The sequence below is a fragment of the Rattus rattus genome, chromosome 18, assembly GCF_011064425.1.
Source record: "Rattus rattus isolate New Zealand chromosome 18, Rrattus_CSIRO_v1, whole genome shotgun sequence".
NCBI classification, from domain to species: domain Eukaryota; kingdom Metazoa; phylum Chordata; class Mammalia; order Rodentia; family Muridae; genus Rattus; species Rattus rattus.
Genome location: NC_046171.1, coordinates 19739714 through 19759624, shown reverse-complemented (window position 1 = coordinate 19759624; position 19911 = coordinate 19739714). Strand labels below are relative to the sequence as shown.

The 19911-nt window shown below is 45.6% G+C and overlaps 1 protein-coding gene across 1 annotated transcript in view; it reads right to left on the bottom strand.

The window, feature by feature from the left end:
* The window catches only part of Reep3 (receptor accessory protein 3), an 84279-nt gene that overhangs the window by 50119 nt on the left and 14249 nt on the right, over positions 1-19911 (bottom strand). Inside the window, exon 2 of the mRNA XM_032889268.1 lies at positions 1600-1672. Within this exon, the coding sequence (XP_032745159.1) occupies positions 1600-1672 (73 nt within the window). The remainder of the gene's footprint in view (positions 1-1599; positions 1673-19911) is intronic.

Below are 19911 nucleotides of genomic sequence, written 5' to 3'. Positions count from 1 at the left end.
TGCGAAAACATGGATGGACCTCGAACACGGCTCGGCAGCTGGGAGAAGTCACTTACTCTAAGATTCCATTTAAGGGAACGTCTCCAGGGAGAAGCAGGTGGGGGAGGGGTAAACGCCTAATGGGCCTCCGTTTCATTTCAGATTGAGGAGGGCTGGAAGGAGACGGTGTCTGTTGTCTGCCGGGCACTGTGAGAGTACTAAGTGCAATCGAATTGCTCATTTTGAAATGGATATTCTGGCTCCCTCAAACAAACAAATAAAAGAAGTGCCACAGTTACCGGTGTGAGTTATCTCAGTACTGGCCGCTTATTTCTTTTGATTAACTGCCCAAGGTACACATTTGTTATTGTCTAGAAATGTACTCCATCAAAACAGAAGCCTACGCCAGGACTCCAGGCAGGGAAGTGTATGGGAATACTCAGCGGAGGAAGGGCCAGCCGGCCAGTGTGAGGGCCCTAGTCCAGAGCCCCCAAACACATGAAACTGGTGTGGTGGCACATGCCTGTAACCCTTGAACTGGGGAGACTGGGAAGGGACTCCTAGGTAAGCTCTTTGGCTCCCTAGTCTAACTGTACTAGTTAGCTAGAAGTTCTCAGAAGGCATCTTCCTCCAGCCTTCATATGCTATGCTCCAAGGTGTACACACACACACACACACACACACACACACACACACACACTCGTATACTCACACTCACACACATGAATATCATACATATATACACATACTCATACATACTCACACACATGTATATCATACATATACACACACATACTCATACACTCACACACACAGTCACACACACACATACACACATACACATACACACTCACACACATGTATATCATACATATACACACACATACTCATACACTCACACACACAGTCACACACACACTTACACACATACACACATACACACTCACACACATACACGCTCACACATAATATACATATACACACTCATACACACACTTATCCACACACTCACACCTGTATCATACATACACACACTCATACATACATAAACACACACACACTTAGACATGCACACATACACACATACACATATCATACATACACACACTCATACTCGCACACATACACACACCACATGCAGCAAAAATAAAATAAAAAAAAAATCATGATGAAGAAGTATGCTTCAAGCCTGCAATAGTCTAACAGAGATGAGGTAAGGGGCTTTGTGTTTAATCAAAAGTGGGAGGACAACGGCCATGAAGAGGAGGCTTTGTGCGACGAGATACCCTCTCGGTGCATCTGTAAAATTCAAGGCTAGAAAACTACAGCCTGTGTCCAAAGCACTTTGGCCAGGCACACACACCTTAGTCCACTGTGACTCAGGCCACTGGAGCCCACCGTCACTGCTCTTGGGAACTCCAAGCTCCAGGAGCCAATGGTCAACGGAGGCCATTTGAAGCATTATGGTCAGTTAAAAAAACGTCATTTTAAAAAACAGTTATTCCCACAACAACACTCATATCACCGTTAGACCAAACCCGTCGGTCTAACTCTCTAAAGCGGCAGGGTTTCCCAAGGTCTGTGTTCACACCAAATGAGGATCACGGAAACTTTACTTACATACTCCTTGACGTTTTTCGTCTTCACGGCTTTGTAGGAATAGTACGCCGGATAGAGCATTCCGAACACCAGTCTGCAAGGGAAAATTCGATTAATTCGATCCAGCGGTGCTTCTAACAGTTCAAGATTTAACTCAGGAAACGTGTAAGGATGGTAACATTCAGGGGTCTGCAAAGTCACACGGAAACCAAGTCTACCCTGAGAAGCAAAGTAGAAAACACATTTTTAAGCAAAAAGACCATTTTAATGATTTAGATAGCGGCCTTCATGGTAATAAAAAAAAATCTTTGCTTTGTGGGGAGAAAAAAAAACTTTAAAGTATCTTTTTCTCATCACCTCCCCAAATATTTTTTCCCTGAAGAACACTAAAAAAAAGGAAAAGTAGGAAGACAAAGGTAAAAATTGTCCCATCCCTGGCAACTGGAGAGAATCCCACCTTTATTTTTACAGAAAGAATTCACTCTTTCATGTGTAGATAGCAAACTCAATGCAAACAAATACAATGTTGTGGGAAAACAACAACAACAACAAAAACAAGAAAATAAAACAAAACCCTTCACACCTCAAACTACCAGCCTGAGCAGCGCTGGCTTTTACATATGACAGAACTGAGAGGCAGTACTCAGTATTAGTAAGGAAATACATTAAAATAACTAGGCATGGGGGAGAAGCGGGATGGTCTCTCTCTCTCTCTCTCTCTCTCTCTCTCTCTCTCTCTCTCTCTCTCTCTCTCTCTCTCTCTCACACACACACACACACACACACACACACACACACAGAGAGAGAGAGAGAGAGAGAGAGAGAGAGAGATCAAAATCCACTGTACACATACAACCCTAAGCAGTTATAACATTAAATTACCAATAGGACTCAAATGCACTCATAAAGATTAGCAAGCCCATAGGAAAGGAATAAACAGATATGTCACGAGAACAGGCCTTCCAGCTAATGTCTGTGTTCCGGACGGGATGCTTGCCCTTGAATGTCACTCAGTACTAGTATTGCCAATGTCACGGATTCCCACAATATTTATAAACGTTGGTGACTCTCTGAGTCTTTGGCATTGCATCCAATACCGTGGCAAACAGTTCTCGAAATCACACTTCCCGAAGTGACCTTCACCTACCTCAAGATACCACCGGGGAGATGATGTCATTCTACGTTCTTACATAATCGACTCCTATCTGATTAAAAGCTATGCTGGATGAAGAAGAGAACAACAGCGACAACAATGATGATAACAATGTGACAATATCCTGAGTTAGTACTCAGTTTTTCAAGAACACCCCACCCCCCACCCCCCAGACAGGGTTTCTCTGTGTAGGCCTGGCTGTCCTAGAACTCACTCCACAGACCAGGCTGGTCTCAAACTCAAAGGGGCCGCCTCACCACCACCACCCAGGGTTTTTTGTATTATTTTCAACAGCCCTTTTATCTTAAAGGTAAGGTTTACAGAAGTTAGAAAGTATATAAATAGTTCCTACATAGTCCACACACAGCCCCCGACTATGATCTTACAGAGGGAGCCTGGCCTTCCTTTGTTTTCAGGTAGCATAGGTAGCATCGGTACTAGGTTCCAGGCTCCCAGCAGGCACAGCACGCTGTCAACCTTACAGCTCTCGCTAGCCTGGACACTTCATACTTTCCTTGATGCTAAAGCCATCATGATGGTGTATGGTGTACACCATGATGGTCAGGTGTACGGTGGGATGTTTCTCTATTCACCATTAGCCAGAGGTATGGGTTTAGTGGAAGAAACCGCAGAGGCCAGGTAATACTCTTATCACAGTATATCTAGGGCACATATTAGCCATGGAAATCAGTGTTTGTGTTAACCTTGACCAGTTTGCTGTTCTGTTAGATTTTGCCGCTGTAAAATTTTGTTTTGTTTCTTACGATGGAGGTCTTGCTATGGAGCCCAGGCTGGCGTTGAGCTTGCAATCTTAAGCCTCCCAAGTGCCTGTGTTAGATAGACGTGTGCTATCATGACCAGCTGCGATAGGGCTAGTTTTCTTTCCTTTAAAAGATTTTTTTTTTAAGTATGTGCATATGTGCGTAGGTGGACATAAGTAAAGGTGTCCCACTCAAGTGGGAAAAAAGCACCGTGACCTCTGGAGGTTGTGAGTCACCTGACGAGGGCGCTGGGGACCAAATCTGGGTCCTCTGCAAGAGCAGAGAGGACTTGTGACCGCCAAGCTAGCTTGCCTTTCTTTTTCCTCTCGTGGTACTGTGGATTGAACCTGGGGCCTCTTACGAGTTCTCCACCACTGAGTTGATGAGTGTGTCTTTCTCTGAGTAAATATTTACATTTCTATTTTTAGCTCACCCGAACCTTTTATCTTATATGTGTTTATTTTGAGACCGGTGCTTTCCTGGTGGTTTCCTTAGGCCTTGCTTTGTGGCTTCACGTCCCCAGGTCAGAAGAGCAATGGCGAGTTCTCTCCTGCTGGAGGTTTTCTCTTCAGCAACTGGAAGCCACACCACTGACAATCTCTGCCTTGCCTAGCAACAGAACCCGGCGATTGCCACCTACCAGAACGGACTCCCAGGCTCTGGCTCTGGGAATTTTTAGCAGTGTCACCGAGTCCAGGGCTTTTAGAATACCATCAAACCCCCTGGAACGTTGACTGCAACTGTCTGAGGGTAAAACAGAGCTCAGTTCCCAGGGCAGCCATTTGCTGACCCTGGCTGTGCACATGAGGAACAGTCCTGGGAATTTCCCACCACAGTTGTAGTTTAAAGTGTTTTGGAGATGCCATCACCATGAGATGACCACCAAGAACAGCAGCCACAGTGGAGAACAGGCATCTGGAGCCTGGAGGACAAGCTGCGTGCTACAAAGGGCAGAGCTGGAGACGCGACCCACGCCCTCGGAGGAGCCCAGAAGATCATGAGTGGATCCCAGACATTCGGATGGTTGGAGTTTTTTGCTTTTGCTTTTTATTGTGACTGCGCCCTGGTATTTTTCCCTCTCGAAGGAAGAAAGTATTTTAGTGAAGTCCACAGTTAAAAGACTTTCGAATTGTAAAAGATATTGGACATTTTAAAGGGATTGAACTTTTAATATGGAAAGACTGTGGAACTCTTGAAGTTATTTAGATCTTGGGGATGAATATGAAAGCGAGGGCTGAGGCTCAATAGTGATGTGTTTGTGTGTCAGGTTGACAAGGGGTCAATTGTGCTGGCTGGTTTTGTGTGTCAGCTTGACACAAGCTGGAGTTATCACAGAGAAAGGAGCCTCAGTTGAGGAAATGCCTCCATGAGATCCAGCTGTAAGGCATTTTCTCAACTAGTGGTCAAGGGTGGGAGGGCCCAGCCCATTGTGGGTGGTACAGTCCCTGGGCTGATGGTCCTGGGTTCTATAAGAAAGCAAGCTGAGCAAGTCAGGGGAATCAAGCCAGTAAGCAGCATCCCTCCATGACCTCTGCATCAGCTCCTGCTTCCTGACCTGCTTGAGTTCCAGTCCCGACTTCCTTTGGTGATAAAACAGCAATGTGGAAGTGTAAGCTGAATAAACCCTTTCCTCCCCAACTTGCTTCTTGGCCATGATGTTTGTGCAGGAATAGAAACCCTGACTAAGACACACACACACACACACACACACACACACACACACACACACACACACACACACACAGTCTCTCTCTCTCTCTTAAAAAAAACAAAACAAGAACCAACAAAAATCTCATGGCCAGGAATACCCTGGGCTCATGTCGTCCAGCTGACATTTTGGCTGGTCTCAATATGCTCTTCTGCGTTGCTAGCAGGGAACATTCTCATGGAGCTGCCACACTACAGTGCTCAAGGATGTCCCTTGCAGACCAGCCTCTGTGGGAACTCCTCAGAATATAATTGAAAACCACTGCCTCATACAAACCATCTGCTCCAATGTGGACCCTCACTGTGTCTCCAGTATTTCCCCTTTGATCCTGGGCATAGCTTCCTGCCTGCAATTCACACCTCCTAGCTTTTTCTTCCCAAACTCTTGCTTTTCTTTCTGTTTTATTCTTGCTTAATTAAGTCACACAGTTCCTCCGAAGCGTCTACCTTCTTATATAGAACATCTGAATTATGGACATTCTGAATTTTATGGAAATCTTGGCCCGACTTTAGTCATTCTGTATTTAGTACAGTAATTTTAGATGGTATAAAGTATTATTTAGTACAATATACACTTGCCTTCCAAAGCAGATACTTTTCTCAAATATAGTAAAAATTTGGTATTGATACTTTGCCTACAGGTGTTTTACCCTTATTTAATTTTGTTTGTTTGTTTGAGACAGGGTCTCATTATGTGGACCAGGTTGGCCTCAAACTCAGATATCTGGAGTGCTGGGGTTAAAGGTGCCTGACTTGCCCTTATTTCTTAACCTCTACACTGAACAGAACAAATAGAAGACGTAGATTAACCCTCACACCTCTTCTTTGAAATAACAATACCCAATATTGTTTCTCATTTGCAACTTGGGGAAAGAGTCAGTGTCTTTATAAATAGTGGGGTGGGTTTTAAGGACGGAGCCTCTGTTTACCTCACAGGTTACTACAGTCCAATGTGAACATGGCTGGGTGACTTATTAGGAAGGTTAGCGATGTCTTCTAGAGGGTGTTTTTGAGGGAGGCGTTATTTCCTTAATGAGTGGGGTCTACTGTAAGGTCTGTAACCTGGGAGGTCGGGCACAGAGCCAAGGCATGCAGAGTTATAAAATGAAACTGCATGTTAGGAGACCACCTCCAAGACCAACTGAAGCTTTACAAAGGGAATATTTACTCCAGATAAATTCATGTAGAAGTTTGACTTTTTAAAAAAGTTATATGGGCAGAAAGAAAGAGTTACTCATTTCCTCTTCATCCTATTTCCACCTAAGGAGCGAAAGATACTCAAGATAGCCTACGCCTCCAGTAAGGCAAAGTGGCTCCTTCAATTGTGTGAATTGAAAAACGGACATGGTTAAACACCGTGTCTTGTGTGCGTGCGTGCGCGCACGCGCGCGTGCGCACACACACACACACACACACACACACACACACGGGGAGAGAGAGAGAAAGAGAGAGACAGACAGACAGACAGACACGGGGGAGACACACACACAGTCAGAGACAGAGATAGACAGGTAGACAGTCAGACAGACAGACACACAGAGAGAGACAGAGACAGAGAGACAGACAGAGAGAGAGAGACAGACACACAGAGAGAGAGACAGAGACAGACAGAGAGACAGACAGACAGAGAGACACGGGGGGAGACACACACACAGTCAGAGACAGAGATAGACAGGTAGACAGTCAGACACACAGACACACAGAGAGAGACAGAGACAGAGACAGACAGACAGACACACACAAACACACACACAGGCTCTCACTGTTTAGGCCAGCCTGGGCTATCAGTCTTAAAAAACACAACAAACAAGCCAGCCAAACAAATAAGCATTAAAATAAATTTTAGATTAATTTTATGCATATGAGTGTTTTGCCTTCATGTATGTTTGTGTCCTATGTGCATGTCTGGTACCCTTAGAGGTTAGAAGAAGACATTAGATTCCCTGGGGTGCAGTTAGAGTTGGTTGTGAGCTGCTGTGTGGGTGCTGGGAATTGACCAGAGTCCTCTGCAAGAGCAACAAGAACTCTTAACTGCCAAGCCAAGTTTCTAGCTCCCAAATTAGTAGTTTAAAAACACGACAGATAGGGACTGGAGAGATGGTCCAGTGGTTAGGAGCATTGGCTGCCCTTGTAAGAGGACCCAGGTTTAGTTCCCAGCACCCAAAGGACTCCAGTTCTAGGGGATTTGACTTCCCTGAGCACCAGGCATGCGTGTGGCATTCAGGTAGGTAAAATACTTACATACATACAATAAATCTAAAATAATTTAAAAAGTAGAGTAAAGGTTGGATTAAATTAGTCATGCCTAAATACAAGGCCAGTGGATGCTACAGTTATCCTCAGCATCCACTCCCCTTAAACCTTTGTATCACAAATTCCACCTCTAATCCTGTAAGGGATTTCAAATAGCAGACCGTTAAACCAAATGCAACACAGTTCACTGATAAGTCTCCATATGTCGATGCATAGTAAATTCTTATGTCACTCCTTTCAGACTCAAACACATGGCCAAAACTAAACAAACAAACAAACAAACAAATAAAAAACGCTAATGAGACTAGAGGTTAACTAAAATGGTAGAAGTAATATCAAATAAAGGAAATGAACTATAGAATCAAAAGCCAGGAGGGTGGAAGATGGCGACAGCAGGTTTGCCTGGATGAGTTACAACCATTAGCATCCCACCCTCAGACAGCAACACAAAACAACACTGTTACCAAGGAGCACTCAACCTACTCCACAAGGGCTGCCTTGCTTGCACACAGACTGGAGCGCGGTTGACAAACAACAGAGGTTCCTCCGCCAACAGACAGGCAGGAGCGGGCCAGGCCAACCTCGCAGTGGTCCTCCCTTCGGCCCCATTCCTGTGGTAAGGACACACCACTAGTTCTTCACCACACTCAATTCTGTGGTGTCCGCTTGGCTCATCAGCCTCATGCCAACAACAGTCTGAAGTTAGAGAGCTGCCTGAGACCATTACTACCTTGTTCTAAATCTTTATTCCTCCAGGAAGGCTCATCTTAGCACTAGATCATAGGTTTCCGCTCCCTTGGAAAAAAAGGTTGTATTATATTTTATGTTTCTCTTGAAGTATAGAAACTCCTTCAGGAAGCCCAGAAACACCAGAGGGGCAGTGTCAAGGTCGGGCATTGTGTACAATGCTTGTGCCCTTGCTTGTGAAATTTCATGTGTGAGTTTTCCTTCTGAATTCAGTAACACAGTATAGTGCTTGGCACTTTAGAAAGTTCTGGTGAGTTTGTAATCTTAGCCCCGGGAGGTGGAGGCAGGTGGGTTTCTAGGATTCAATGGACACTTTCCTAGGCTACTTTGTAAATTCCAAGCCAGCGAGAGAAAGAGGCTGGTTTTTTTGTTTTGTTTTGTTGTTTTGGCTTGTGTTTTTGTTTGTTTGTTTTTTGAGGCAGGGTTTCTCTGTGTAGCCCTGGCTGTCCTAGAACTCACTTTGTAGGCTAGGCTGGCATCATAACACTTGTGTGCTCTGTGACACCCCCAAAATCGAACATACATTTAAGAATTCCATTCATTATCTACTTTACAACAATAGCTTTCTGATTTTTTTGAGGACTCTTTTCCCTCCCAGGGAAAATCTTTCTGTGACGCCCCCTCCATCCTGACCCACCTCCAGCAGCTGTAGATGGACTGACCTGGGAAGGGGAGACTCTCAGAAGCCTAGGTGGAGGACCTGACCACCTACATCCTGCATCTCCAACAGCGAGGTGCGCAACAATGTAGCGCTCACTCTCAGCTCCAGGGAGCCGCCGTCCTGCACGCTCTCATTTTGGATTAAAACTGACAATGAAGAAACAATAGGCTGTCAGTGGGGCAGGATGAGTTCAGTCCTAACTGGACTTATTATTAACTTTTTCTGAGAGGGTGTCATTTAACCAAAGCTGTCTCTAACTCGCCACCTTCCTGCTCAGCTTCCCTAGTGCTGGGGTTACACACGTGTGATAGAGTTACAGGCGTGTGATGTTACCCCTGGCTCTAACGAGATGTAAACATTTCCTTTTGAGACTTTTTAGTTTTAAAAATGTGTATGCCCGGATGTGTGTTATACATCATGTAAGTTCAGTGTCCTCATAGGCTAGAAGAGGGATCCCCTGGGATGGTTGTAAGCTGTCATAGTCTGACAAGATTTCCAAAGCAGCATGTTGTTCTGACTCTGACTTACACAAGTGATTGTGACAAAGCAAGCCACACAGGAAACTGAGACAGCAGTTTGAGAACCTTCAGGCAGGGTCTCGGTACCCTGCTGGAGTCCAGGACGACCTCAAACCTGTGGTTCATCCAGCTCGCAGTGCCTCCATCTCCAAATACAGGAATTACAGGTATTTGCCACTATGCGCAAATTTATGTGGTGCTGAGGCTGGACCACGGCTTTGTGCTACAGTCTCAGCTCACGACTTAGAAATCTTTGAAACCAATCAATTTATGCTTTCCTATAAACAATGATTAGCAGCCAATTCAAGGTCAAGTGGAACATAATGCGCTTGTTACAGTCCAGTGATGGACTCCAGGTGAGTCACTGTACTATTGTTTTAGTGGCTAGCAGATGTGCGACCTCCATTAAAGCGATGTGTGACTTCTGTCCTCGCGGAGATTTGTTGCCACAGTTTCTGCTCCACCACAGTTAAGAGGCTACAACCTAAAAGAAAAACAGCAAAGGGGAGAAGCTGTGTTCACGCAGAAGAGAAGCCCCCTGAATGCTGAGTTCTAGAACGGAAGGTCCACGTTTAAAACCGTTAAGGACAGAAAGAGACAGTACCACGCCTTGGGGAGACTTCGCACCCGTTATCAAGAGCTAAGAAGCTTGGAATTTTCATGTTGTCAGAGCTAAACTTAATTTCACGCTGCCGAGCTTCAGCTTTCTACTCTAAAAGGAAACAGAAAGCTAAAGGGAAAAAGAAAAGACCACACAGCACATCAGGCTCCACCTTCCTTTTTCCAGTCTCCCTCTCTGGCCATGCCCTCTCTCCTACCGCAAGAGCCTACTGCGTGGTAAACTGTAGCTCATGGAAAATGCTTGTAGGAACGCCGAGGGGCTTGGGGGTGTAGCTTAGTGGGTAGCGAGCTAGTCTAGTGTGCACGAAGCCTTGGGCTAATTAATCTCCAGTACACCATACACAGGGGCGGAGGGTTCCTGGTATATGCCCACAAACCCAGGACTGGGAGACTGACTGTCAGAAGTTCAAGGTCATGCTTAGCTATTTAGTAAGTTCTAGGCCAGCCTGGGCTACCTACATGAGCCCTCATCTCAACGGGGCAAAAATGTAGGTGATGTAAATGTTACTGTGTTATTTCTACAAACCACACAAGCAACGCTCAGAGAGATTAAAGAGTCTAAGATGGATGGATTCATCTAGGACTGGTTGACCCTGATACAGAACACAGGACTTTTCACTCTAAGACCTTTGCTCTCCTATGCCGGAAACAAAACCCAGACAGAAGTCTGTATCACTTCACTACCACACGGCTCACTTCTCCCGTGTTAGCAGCTGAAAACAACATTTGGAAGTGGGTCTAAGCCATCGCTGTTGAAATCTGCTAACAGAAAATTGTCCTGAAGAGACCCGAACCCAGTTTTAAAGCAGTGCACTCAACCTGCCGGCCCATCCTTAGCTGGGAGTATTATTCATCAAGTTCCCAGGTTCCCATCAAACTCGTTAGGTGGCAGGACTTGGAAGGGGTCACGGATTCCTCCTCACTGACCAACTCCTGACTCCCGAGTGAGTCTTTGCCCGGGAACTGTAGGCTTTATTTAGCTCTTTAAGCACAGGATCTGTAAAACCACACCTACCATTAGCTTCCCCGACTTAAAGAGCATTTAAGAGTTGAGTTGTAATCTAAGGTTTAAAAAAAAAAAAAACCCAAACCAGATCTGGTGAAGAAAAAAAAAAAAATCACATACAAACCAGTTTTGAAATGTTGAGAAAATTTCCTTTCCTAAAATATACCCGACCGTGCCAGTGAAGCCGAGCCTCGTAAGGCAGGCCATATGCAGGGATTCGTGGTCTGCCGTTACTCCCGCCAACTTCCCAAAATGAAGTCAGGCCTAAAACTTCTGCCAACCCCGTCCATAAGACACTCATCCCACTGTACCTCCTAAGCTTCGGTCCCCTCCTGGCACCCCAGAAATCTCTGCTAGGAGTCCGCCGAGCTGACGTGAACTTAGCAGTTTGTTTTCAAATCATCCTTTATTATTGTTATTGTTGTTGTTGTTGTTATTATTATCATCATCATCCTAGGTTTTCCGAGACAGGTCTCTGTGTGGCCCTGGACATCCCTGGACATCCACCTGCCTCTGCCTCCCAAGGGCTGGGATAAAAGGCGTGCACTACCACTCGATCAAAGCATCTTTCAATTCTCTTTTGGACAGAACCAATCGCCGGTGGCCAAGTGTGTACCAGACTTTGCCGCGCCCTCCCTTGCCTACGATGGCATCTGTGTCCTCAACACCTCTGTCTTATTCATCATTTATTGACTTGCAGTGCTGGGGACCCAGCCTGGGGCTTATGGAGACTGATTTCTCTGCTCTTCACTCTTACTGGTCTCTGGTTTCTCAACATTTTATTTTTACTTTTTTTTTTTGAGATGGTGTCTTGCTACGTAGTCCAGGCTAGCCTCAAGATCATGCTGGGTCAGACTGAACCTCCCAACTGCTTGGGACTGCAGGCGAGCATCCATTTACGGGATCTGGAAACCAAATCGTTATATTTCTGTGGTTCTTAAACCACTTCCGTCGTTTCACTCACTCAGATCCTTCGAGTGCCTAACAGTAATTTCCCCCACGCCGCTCCCTACGGCTAGAACAATCTCCCTCTTCATGTTGAGAACCCCCTCCTCTCAAACTGCCTTTCATTGATGGGGTTGAAAGGCTTGTCAGCCCTTTTTTGTGAGACAGACAATAGCACACATTATGGTACCCAAACATATCCAGAACACAGCGATTAGATGCCATAAAGGCATTTTAAAATGCTCTTGACATTCTCTTGAGGCAACTACCTGACTCGGGGACATCTAAGCAAGTCCTTTAGTCCAAGAACACCAGGGAGGTGGGAGCATTCTTTTCTATCTTGGACAAATGAACAGAAAAAGAAATAAACAGGCCACAAGAACTAGAGCACTGCCTAATTTAATCCTGAGTTCAGTCACTGCAGAACTCAGGCTCTTGGCTGGCTGACACCAAGTCCCCTCCTCTTGGAAAGCATTGCTCATGTGTTAGAAAGGGAAGCTTTGGATGACACCACACCACTGCCCCTCTGAAGAAAGGGTGCAGTCTCCCTCATTGCTAACTTGGTTGGGCGCCCCCATTTCCTGGAAGAAACACAGAAAAAAAAATCCTATAGAAATATAGACAATAAATAGTAAAGCCATGTCAAAGTTCTTATGTCAGTCTCCCAAGTACAAGATTTAGACATCGATTTTACTTTAAAAGAAAAAGATTTGTCACCAGGGATATGCTTTTAATGTCAGTACCATGGAAGGTGGATGCAGGCTGACCTATGGGTTCAAGGCCAGTCTGGTCATAGTGAGCTCCAGGCCAGGGCTACAGAGAGAGACCCTGTCTCAACAAAACAAAAAGATTTGTTTTACTGTGTGTGTGTGTGTGTGTGTTTGTGTGTGTGTGTGTGTGTGTGTGTGTGTGTGTGTGTGTGTGTGTGTGTGTGTGTGTGTGTGTGTGTGTGTGTGTGTGTGTGTGGTGTGTGTGTGTGTGTGTGGTGTGTGTGTGTGTGTGTGTGTGTGTGTGTGTGTGTGTGTGTGTGTGTGTGTGTGTGTGTGTGTGTGTGTGTGTGTGTGTGTGTGTGTGTGTGTGTGTGTGTGTGTGTGTGTGTGTGTGTGTGTGTGTGTGTGTGTGTGTGTGTGTGTGTGGTGTGTGGTGTGTGTGTGTGTGTGTGTGTGTGTGTGTGTGTGTGTGTGTGTGTGTGTGTGTGTGTGTGTGTGTGTGTGTGTGTGGTGTGTGTGTGTGTGTGTGTGTGTGGTGTGTGTGTGTGTGTGTGTGTATGTGTGTGTGTCTGTATCTGCCACCCCTAGAAGCCAGAAGCGGGTGTGATAGGACTTATAGCCACTGTGAATTATTTGCTCTGCTTCGAGTCCAACTTGGGCCCTCTGGAAGAGCGGCAAAGGCGGGTCTGGGGACCAAGTTTGAATCTGTAGCGCCCACATTTAAAAGAAAAAAAAGCCAGGTACAGTAGGGGCGCCTATCACTGCAGCAGTAGCCCCTCCAAGACAAACAGGCAGATACCCTGACCCCGGCCAGTCAGTCTTGTCAAGTTCAGAGAGAGACCCTACCTCAAGGCGATAAAGCAGAGACCCATGAAGGAAAGTTCTAGAAGTCCTGCTCTGGGGTCCACATGCTCACACACACAAGCTTGCTCACACACACCAGCGAATACTTTTTTTTCTTTTTTAAGTATTTATAAACCTAGGTTGGCCTTGAACTCCTGAATCTCCTGCGGCATCTCTTGAGTGCTGGGGTAGCAGGTACGCACCACCGTCTTCAGTTTTATGTAGAGTTGGGGATTGAACCCACGACTTAGTCCATTCAAGGCAAGCACTTTCCTAGCTGAACTCTGTCACTGCACCGGAAGGTATTTATTTTGACTTTGTGGGAAATTACCATTCACGATATTAAAACTAGTAATTTCTCTCCTTAACATCATTGGTTCTAAGGCCTTGGCTGACCATGGTACCTGTTAGGGTTTGGTTTCCATTGTAATCATAAAATTCCTCATTTTTTGAATGGTTTTAGCACTAGTATATTTAAGTATGTTACTAAAGACTTTTTTTTAAAAACCAGGGCTGGACTGCAGCTTAGTGGGCAGAGTCCTTGTCTATGAAGCGTGAGGCCTGGGTTCTATCCCTGGCTCTTCAGAAATAGGGTATGCCATGGATGCCTGAAATCCTGGCACTCAGCACGGGGAGGAAGATCCTGAGGGTCAGGTCATCCTGGGCTACAGTGAGTCTAGAGCTAGCCTGGAATACATGAGACCTTGACTCAAAACCCCCCAGGGAGATCCTGTATTTTCTTTCGCTTGTTACTGGCGAGGGGCCCACCAGAGACACAGTTCTGCTCTGGTTTTCTGGGCCGCTGGATCTTCAAGCGGAAGATCTGTGCTTACATTTTTCTGAAGCTCTGTTCTAAAAGAGAGAATCAGGACAGTGTCTAAGTCAGTCTCTCACCAGGCACTGGCTGGGCTGGAGATGGCAGAGTGCAGTTTCAGAACCTCCCACGTCTGATGCACATGCATCCACAGACTGTTGCTTACCCATCAGGAGATCGCTTAATGTCCCTTATAGCTACAGTAAAACAATCAAAACAAAAGAGCAGGAAAGGAAAGCCCAGACCCCAGTGTTCTCACGTTCGAGAATCTTTTTTCTTTAAATGCACAACCAGCTCTTTTCTAAGGCCAACTGTGAATGATCTCGATTTCTATTTGATTGTAAAGATTTAACAGTTTAATTTAAGCTTTTAACTCTTTCTCCAAATCCGTAAAGAGGGCTGAAATATGGTTTGGCATTACATAATGTTGCCACCTCCTCCTGAAACAGAGCTGAGCGCCTAGCAACAGCAGGGGGTCATCTCAGGAGAGCTCCGATTGCTCACTGGAGCATTCTCGACACAGATGCTTTCCTGGGTTGACCGTGCCCAACCCTGCTGAACACAGGCTGGGTGCCCTGCGTCCTGGACCACCTCATGAAGACTGTCCTCCAAGGGCAATCAGTAACTGATGGTCAGGGTGCCTCTACCTCTCGGTTACAACAACGCCAAATAAACTGTAACATCTGAAGGAAATACAAGTCCTTCATACAGAACCTTTTCCCTCAGGGATATAGTTTTAAATTTGTATTTATTGTTGCCATATGATAGGTGTGAGTGGATGCAGGAGGACAATTTTGTAGTCCACGCTTTCCTGTCACCTCTCCATGGCTTCTCAGGTTTCTAGGCTTGCACAGTAACACCCCCTCCCCCACTAGCTGGCCCACTGGTTTTGGGAAGGCTTAGTTTCCTTGGCGTTACTTTTCTGGTTCTATCTCCTATACCACAACAAATCAAGGCTTACAGAGTTACCAATGAAGGTGCCTAAATGTTAGTGGCTTGCTTTTTCCCCTTTCCACCCTCCTCTCTTTTTGGAGACAAGGTCTTACGATATAGCCCCCACCTGTTGTTGCGTCCCTATCCCCGAGGGCTGGGATTAAAGGTCTGTGTAGCACCACTTTCAGCATTAGATGATTTCCTTAAAACTGACATCTAATGCCTAGACTTTTACTTTCTGCAGTCATCCAGCCTTTCAAGTGGCAGGTAGATTTGAAACATAGTTGCCACTTAATCCCCAAAGTGTAGCAGTAATCAAAGACCCGGGGGCTCTGGTTCTCTTTGTAAAGACACAGAGAATAGGAATTTACTCAGCTTTATACACCAGGGCTGCCATTTTAGAAAGGCCCACGTTTCCTGTGTCCCTCTTTTCTTGGCCATTTATTTTCTCTCTTTCCTTCCTTCCTTCCTTCCTTCCTTCCTTCCTTCCTTCCTTCCTTCCTTCCTTCCTTTTTTTTTTCCCCTCCCCAGTATATGGTTTCTCCGTGTAACCCTGGCTGTCCTGAAAATCTGTAGCTCAGGCTGGCCTCAAACTCAGAGAGCTACCAGCCGCTGCCTTCTAGAGTGCTAGGATTAAGGTCGTGTGCCTCTACCGCTGGCTTTCCTTGGCTATTTTCAAGCACACTATTTTTTATGTAAAACAGACCTGTCCAGGTACCTTTATATGTTCTGCATATGAGACATATCTTGCTCTTATTTTTTTTTAAAGGTAATAGCCTTTGTTACATTTGTGTGTGTGTGTGTGTGTGTGTGCACACGTGCATATGCACCACAGCGAAAGTCAAGACAACTGCAGGAGTTGGCTTCCTCCTTCCATCTCAGATGGCTGGGCTTGGTGGAAAACACCACCTCCCGGGCTGTTTCACAACCCTATTTCTTCCCTTTGTATACTACTAAGATTTTGTCCCATTCGCGTTTCCTTCCCACTCTCTATGATGTCTTTATCACTGACAGAGAAGTATCTAATTTCAGTCTATTTCAACCTATCATTTTCAGCCTTTCCCTTCGGACGCAAGCTGCTGGTCCCGCTTAAGATTGCTTTCCCCAATCTTAAAGTCATAAAAGGTATTTTTTTGATATTTTAGAAGGTTTATTGTTTTATTTTTGTGACCACACTGGAACTGACTGCCTGTGGTCTGAGGTGGAGGCTGGGTCCAGAGAGAGAAGGGTGTGTGATACAAGGTATCTTTCCTGGGCTCTCCTTAATGCTTTGTACTCTAAGCTGCCCTTACCCATCTCCTCGCCTGTTCCTCCCCTGATGCCACACTGTCTCCATTCCTACAGACAAACAGGAAGTCTCAGACTGGATTGAGTCATTTCCCCCAGTGGTATAATCTGGTCACACGTGCCAGCATCCTACTATAATGGCTTGCTTTTCTGTTGCCAGACTATCTGAGGAGCCTTTGCCTTGCACGTTCTTCACGCTGAGATAAAACTTAGCACCAACTTCTTGACGTCGATTAAGTCCCTATGCTATGAACTCCACTAGTTCCTGCACTCTGAATGTCCATGGACAAACCGTGAAGCCGCCCCCCTAGCTTCTGTGTGAAAACATAAATCCTGGCTCTGACCACTGACGCCACCTGGGTCCGTGTTACCATCCTCTCTACTCGTTCACTAAAGAGCCTCTTGAAGCTCCTCCTTTGTCCACAGCCTAGAGAGATCTGACCATGCCACTTGCCCCTCTCTTCTCAAACCTGGCTCCCCATGTGATCAGTGCAAATCCCCATGCTTTCAACAATGGCCTCGGTCATGGGTGACACCATCACTCTGCTATAGCCACGTGCAACCCCACAGCTGTCACAGACAGCCTTGGGGCTTGCCCTTGGCAGACAGCTTTACTGGGACTCTCTTCCAGCTAAACTGAGCTCTGGAGCAGCCAAGGCCCCCTCCGCCTGCAAGTCTTTGTTCAAAGTCAGTCTCTCACTTCCTCAGCCACCCTATTTGGAATATGTCATTCCCGGGCTAGACCAAAGGAAAATGCAATGCAAACAGTGTTTTATCTTTTGACAGAAACACATCCGGGAAGAAGTAGCCACAGTAACTACAAACAATTTCAATAGCGAACGTCCACTTCTTTCAGACTGTTGATTCATGACCTTCTGTTTGCAAAAAAATAAGACCGCTAGAAAAATTAATCTAAGGCACGATAAATACTGCATGATGACAGTTGAGAGCCCTTTGCTGACCAGAGATCTGCTGTTTTCCTTTTAATGTGTGGAGAAGAACTATGGAAGTTCAGAGGTCTTGCTTCAACGAATAAATCTCTAACCCAAACTTAAACAAGTGGTGGGGGATCTCAAGGTGTTGGGGTATGTTTTCAGTAGCAGTTTTAGCAAATGCCACTCTTCTTTAAAAATTATTTATTTAATGTATATGAGTACACTGTCGCTGTCTGTCAGACACACCAGAAGACGGCATCAGATCCCATTACAGACGGTTGTGAGCCACCATGTGGTTGCTGGGATTTGAACTCAGGACCTCTGTCTGGAAGAGCAGTTGGTGCTCTTAACTGCTGAGCCATCTCTCCAGCCCAGCAAATGCCACTCTTAAAATTTAGTATATAATAAATACACTGTCTATACTATAGAATATATGCGGTGTACTTGTGAGTCATGAAGGCTTAATAGAACCCATAGGGCCCCATTTCCCACATTAAGATCAGCCTATCACCCCCACCTCACTCCTAGCTGCCATGACAGGGTTTCTCTGTGTAGCCCTGGCTGTCCTGGAGTTTGCCCTGTAGACCAGGCAGGGAATTTGGAGACCTACCTGCCTCTGCCTCCTAAGTGCTGGTGCCACTGTTGCCACCTTGAGGAAGATGACTTTTAAGGACAGAGTTCAAAGACTCTGCTTTGGGAAGCTTTGGGAAGCCTTTCTTGACCCTTTTAGGTAAGAACTCCTTTCCCCTCGCGACAATAAATAACATCTTGTTCCTTCTTGGGTAGCAGTTAAGACTTCCTACAGCCAATGATGCTTCTTTGTATGTCTCCTTTCTATAAAGCACATGGTAATAACACAGCAGGAAAGGGCGCTAAGGGACATAGCTGTTTGTAACTATGGTGGCATATTTCGTTACCCACCTGTGGTCTGTGTGACAGAACCTGTCATGTTTAGTGTCACATGTCTCTGATGCATGGTAGGTGCTCGTTAAATATTTGCCAAAGGTGGGGAAGGAAGCACTCTTTATTGTAGAGGGATGTTGCCATCTACCCTTGAAACAGACAACACAATATGTAAACGTGCGTAAGCTGAGATCTGAACGAGAAAGGGCGCTGAAGAAACTGAGCAACTGGATTGTTCCAGAGCTTTCTCGGTGAATTTCCAAAGCCATAGGCAGCTAACCCACAAACCTGAAGAAACCAGGGATGGCTCCGGGGCCTGTTGTATCCGGAATCTTAGCGCCAACACACCTAAAAGTGGTCCCGTGTCCCACTATTACAGGTTCCGGATTGATGGCCACCTCTGTTTCTGATTCGTCATTAATTTGAGCAGTGGATCTATATTTCACTTCTTTGGATGGTCTTTGCCTCATGACAGTTAATTCTCTCCACAGAACATTTCCCTCGTGAGTTCCTAGCCAAAGATTTACCTTTTCTTGCATTTCCTGGATTAGTTTCCATAACAACACATTGGACCATATTTTAAATACCATACAGCTTTTCTTAGATTTTTAGGGGAAGGACGTGTAAGAGAACTTGGACACATGCCAGAAGTTTCTTTTAGGATGGACACACACACACACACACACACACACACACACACACACACACGCTCGCACACTCACATACAGAAATAGGGCTCGGAATGAGCACCCACTCCTAGTGTGATTTGCTAAAAGTAGCGTCAGGACAGACTACGTGTGCTCCTTTCTGTCACTCAGAAAACTCACGGCTTGTGGACATCCCAAGCACTGGAGACTTTTAAGAGTTGACTTCTTTAAAGGTCTATTTATTTTTAATTGTGTGTGTAAAGCTGTATGTGTTGATGGGTGCCGGTATAGATGTATCTCGGAGCTACAGTCAGTCAGCTGTGAGTCACCATGTGGGTGCTGGGGACCAACCCTGGGTCTTCTGCAAGAGCAGCAAGTGCTCTCAACCACTCCATCACCTTTCCGGACCCGTAAGTTAGTTTTATATGGCGGACACTTTTAACTGGCAGAAGGAATTTTGAATGCACTCACCTGTAGGTAAGTAAGCACAGGGCTCCGCAGTCAGAGGCTTACAAATGGCCCTTTTGGGACAGTATTAATGTCCTTGCAGCAGGCGGTCATGTAGCTGCTGCACAAACACGGGGTTTTACTGTTTGCTAGATCGTGCTCTCATGCTGGTTGAAGGTGCAATGTCCATTTTCAGGTTCAAATTCATGCTGTAATAAACTCCAGATTCTCCATTTGCAACATGCTTTGCTTCTAATACTTTTGCAATAAATTCTGAAAAACCCAAACTTTGTCTGAGAGGGAGCACTTCTTTTTAGCCATTTAAAAAATTATATGTGTGTGCGCATGCGCGTGTCCATGTATCTGCTATACATGTGTGCAGGTCAAAGGTGTCTGTTTTCTCCTTCTACTATGTGAGTCCCAGAGAGGGGGTTGAACTCAG